Below are 4,784 nucleotides of genomic sequence, written 5' to 3' on the forward strand. Positions count from 1 at the left end.
TAGTAGTAGTAGTAGTAGTAGTAGTAGTACTGCCACCGCAGCTGTTGTTACCACCATCTCCTTCAATTCGAATTTCAGCAAACTCCTCCGGTCGTTTCCCTTGTTGTTGAGCCAAGTACTGTACCATTGCATCAAACTGCCATCGCATGCGAACAAGCAAAGGTGAGGGTGGAAGAGTCTGATCTAGAATAGTAACATCAGATGAAAGAGATGCCTCAGAGCGTAGCGCCTGAATAGATGCGCTCTGATACGCACTTAAAGGTGTAGACTGACGCTTCACTTGACTCACAAAAACATTTCCTTCTGCATCCTCTACAATAACAGCAGCAGTATATGTTGTCGGTCGCGAAACTCGGTACTGCTCCTCCAATGAGACTGTCGTTGATGACCCTGTCTCCTCTCCCTCTATGACATCTGATTCTCGTGAGGAATCCACATTTTTCTTCTTTTTCTGTCCACTCTTTCGATTTTCATTCGTTGTTGATTCTGTCTCATCTGTGTTATTTTCCTCAAAACAATGACTTTCGACAGTTTTACCCCATGGCTGCACAAAAGCTTCCACTTCACGAACACTTTCCAATTGCACAAAGGCGGAGTCCAGCTCGCTACGGTAACGATCCCTAAGCATTGCAAAACAGCGCATAAGTGAATCATTAGCGGACTGACCGCGTGCTTCACCTGTGAAGGTCAAACTGGGTGCGACACCCCACTCATCCCGCACATAGGCTCGGCAACGCCATTCACGCTGCCTCGCACTACGCTCACCTCCATTTTTCTCCTCTCCTTCTTGTTCTTGTTGTTGTTTCTGATGTGTGGCTTGGGGAGACTTAATAGAGAACTTTAACACTCGACTAAAGTGTACACACAACTCTCTTAATTCATCCAAAATCGCCTTAAACTCCATCTGTCGTGGTGAGAGGGTAGAGGTATTTGAGTGTTGCTGATAACCACCTCCCCGTCTTTGTTGACCACGACCCCTAGATCTACCTCGTCCTTTCTGTGATGATGCAGATAACCTCTGCTGTGGATGTATAAAAATCACATCACTTCCAAGTGCTTCATTCAGCACATACGCTAAAACCTCTTGAGCTTCTTGACCACTTGCTGCTGCGAGTTCAACCGGAAACCCAAGCAGTCGACATGTTGCGGAGGCCCTATACTCCATGTTGTCTTGTAATGATTCTGGATTTCTTGAATGACTATCATGTTCAGTGCTTCCCACAGCACTGGCGACAGGCTCCTCTTCCTCCACAACATCTTCTTCTTCACCGTCTCCTCCCTCTTGTATGGACTGAACCGCCGCAGCAGAAGAATTACGCCGGACGTGACGTTTTGGAGAGCGTCGAAGCACCAGTTTAGCCTGAGGACCGAATCGTTCTCGCAGTAGCGCTTCCGCCTCCTCCATTTCTCCGCCTCTTCCACTCGCTTCTCCAGGTGATCTCGCCACGGTAGCAGAATGACGAAGAGCAAGGCTGAAAGGTGAATGCACGGAACCAGACATTTTTCGATGATAACGCCAACGGCGAGTCACACCATTATTATCATATGGGGTTGCTGTAGAGGAGGAATAAACCAAAACAGACGCCGGTGCAAGTTGCAGAAGAAGATGAGGGAACACATCGTATGAAGAAGTCTCCGTCTTTGCAAGACCACCCTTTGAGATGTGATACGGGCTCGTGGAGAGAGGAACTCCTCGGCATACGTATTTGATAAATCTCATTCCTTTCTCATTAAAATAGAAAAAATAAATAGAAAGGAGAAATAAAAGTGAGTTTTTCATTTAATAAATAAATAAATAAATAAATAAATAAATAAGCAAAGATCAAAGTAAAAAAAAAAAAAGTAAATATCAATAATAATAAAAAATTAATAATAATCAAAGCTCAGGGATGACAACATGTCATCGTTGTTAACGCCTCAACAGCAAACATACAGAAAGAGAAACAAACACACACACACACACAGAGATACACTGGGTACACAAAGAGCGAACGCTTATTTTATTTTATTTTTTTTTAAAAACGAAACTCGCTGTCGTTCCCCACTCCCTTCTTCTTCCTTTTCCATCATAGTGTTTGGGATCAATAGTTAATTCTCTGGTGACTCATTACTTTTTCATCGTCACGGTTACGTTCTATTTTTATTGCTGCAGGCCCACACTACAGCTAAATCCTGCTCTCTTTTTTTTTTTTCCTTGTTGTTGTTGTTGTTTTGTTTTCTTTCGTCATTCTTCTTTTGACGTTTGTATTTTCCTTTACGCGTATAAAAGCAGGATGGTAACATTCCCCAGCGGAACTCATGCCTGTCACAGCTGCGCAACAAGCCAAAAAAAAAAAAAAACAACAACAACAACAACAACAACACAAAATAAAAATGTTGAGGGTTCATACTACACGCTGCCAAAGTTTACTTATTCTTCTTCTTTGCATCTACCTATAAACAAACAAAAAAAAAAAACTTGGTTTCTCTTCGTGTTCCTGCCGCTGCTGCTGCTGCTGCTGGTGATGGTGGTGCTCATGTTCCCCCCTCTTATACTCTATTTTATCCACAGGTGATACGAGCTATTTCACACCATCATAAAAAGGAAACAAGCAAGAAAACAAAACAAACAAACAAACAAACGAAAAAAAAAAAAAAAACGCACGCACACACGTATAGATAGATAGATAGATAGATAGATAGACACGTACACAGATACACTGACCCAACTATCATCCATCGCCCAGTGGAGCAATTCGTTTATCTTTACTTCTAAATAAAGGCACAGGAAATAGCAACCTTTGATAGGGGTGTTGGCGGCATCACGGATTCTGTTTTGGATTTCAACACGTACAAATACTCGCGGCAAAGCAGTAGCTCCTCAAACATGGCTTTACTCAGATCGCTGTCTACAAAACCAAACATATTCGGAATTAATACAGTCTCACACTTTAGCAATTCAGCGAGGACAAGTACTTCCTCTGCCTTCTCAGCACCCTTAAAGGAAGTAAAAATAGCGTATACACATTGTGCAAGACTCTTAGAGTCATCGTTTTTACCTACTGAGTCCCGGACACGCAAAACAACAAGATCTGTGATAGCACCAGTAGTGGGTGACACATAAACAAAAGAGGAAAGTCCATCAGTAATTACCGATGCGAGAACATCTTCTTCTGTAGAAGGCAAATAGGCCAATTCAAACATATTGGGAACGTTAGATTGCATAAATTCATATACAAGTTTAACTTGATCACTGTTAGAGCGGTCCACAATACACCATCCTTTACTGTGAGTTGCCTTCTGTGCGTGAAATACCTTAGTCAAGGCATTTTTAGTAATAACATCAGCACGAAGAACATCATCGTATTGAAAAAAATCAGGAAAAACTTCTGTAGCGTAGCGACGTTTAAAGACACTGCAAGGCGCAATGGCTCGACGAGACCACTTCACTAGACCGATCGCTTGTACAGGCAACTGAAGTGAACTTCGAAAAACAACAGCAGAACCACCAGCATTCTTTATTAACTTCTCCAATTCAATCATCATTAATGCAGCAATATTGGCTCCACGAACTGAAGGATGAACTGCCAACTGAGTTATCAGAAATGGGTTTGAAATCTTAACAGCACCTTTCTTGCCTATGAGTGACCCACCCAATGGGACTGCCAAAACTGTTCCAGTTAAAACCTCCTCTTCGTTGGATGTTCGCATGGCTCCAACAATAGTAGCTTGAGGAAGAACTGCAGCCAGTGTTGTTGGTTCAGAGGGAGGTAACCAGTTATGTAACCCATGAGAATCACGGGTTAAACTCATATCCTTCAAAGTACTCACAACCAAGTCATGTTGAGCATCATGGAGTTGAGAAACCTTAACTTCATTCATAGTATTTAAAGTGTTAGCACCTTCCTTGTCACTTTTCCAAAAGGCACGTGGACGGGAATCCTGTAGTGGAGGTGGAACAGGTTTGGACATTGTAAACTTTGGTGGTTGTCGCATAAAAGCCTCTACGGCATCCTCATGACTTTTCATAACTTGAGCTGCCTGAGGAAATTCTTTCAGAAGCAATTCTACAGCTTCTTCATGTTTATTTAAAGCCGCAATATCCAATGGAGTCATCATTTTTTCATCTGTCGTAAAGGGTATTTTCTTTTCAATAAGATACTTAAGCATAGGAAGACTACCACTGTCTGCCGCATAGTGTAGGGCATTTCGTTCATGATTATCTCTGAAATTAACGGGATCCATACCCATAAGAGATGCGAACTCTGTGAAAGATACGAGATCACCCATTTTAGCCAAACGAAGCAACTCAAAATCACCGACTGTACATCGTCTAGCATTAGCACCAGTTTCCACTGTTTCACCCATAAGCTCTCCCATTTCTTGAGTGTACATACAGACAGCAGGACCACCATTCTCCTGCTCACGCTCCATCTCCCGCATAAATTCATCTTCCCAGTCTTCATTTTCACTGGATGACACTTCATCATTATTCTCGCAGGTATTGATAGACTCATTATGTGCTGCTGGTGTAGACGATGAGACTTCACCCCGGGCATTCATTTGTTCACGGAGTTCATTTAGCCGGGCCTCCTTGGCCGCACGTTCTTCCTCTGAGAGTGGCTTTTGCATTTATTTCCGTTTATTTTTTTTTTTTTTCCTTTTTTCTTACCCTAAAAATGAAAGACCCGTCCCACTATATTACTTTTTCTTAGAAAATAATATACAATTAAGGAAAAAATGTGTGATGCAGGATACCTATTTTTTTTTTTTCTTTCTGAGCTTACAAAGCAGAACTAGTAAAA

The 4,784-nt window shown here is 42.0% G+C and overlaps 2 protein-coding genes across 2 annotated transcripts; both read right to left on the reverse strand.

The window, feature by feature from the left end:
* Position 1: 1 nt before the first annotated feature.
* TM35_000092600 (uncharacterized protein) lies at positions 2–1,720 on the reverse strand (the record flags this gene model as incomplete). Its single annotated transcript, XM_029024499.1, has 1 exon — positions 2–1,720. A coding segment is annotated over one exon (1,719 nt), but the record flags the coding sequence as incomplete, so codon positions are not given.
* Positions 1,721–2,751: 1,031 nt separating this feature from the next.
* Positions 2,752–4,611, reverse strand: TM35_000092610 (uncharacterized protein; the record flags this gene model as incomplete). Its single annotated transcript, XM_029024500.1, has 1 exon — positions 2,752–4,611. The coding sequence occupies one exon, from the start codon at positions 4,609–4,611 to the stop codon at positions 2,752–2,754; it is 1,860 nt and encodes a 619-aa protein (XP_028884277.1).
* Positions 4,612–4,784: the final 173 nt, after the last annotated feature.

Source organism: Trypanosoma theileri, assembly GCF_002087225.1.
Source record: "Trypanosoma theileri isolate Edinburgh chromosome Unknown TM35_Tth_9_V1, whole genome shotgun sequence".
Lineage (NCBI taxonomy): Eukaryota > Euglenozoa > Kinetoplastea > Trypanosomatida > Trypanosomatidae > Trypanosoma > Trypanosoma theileri.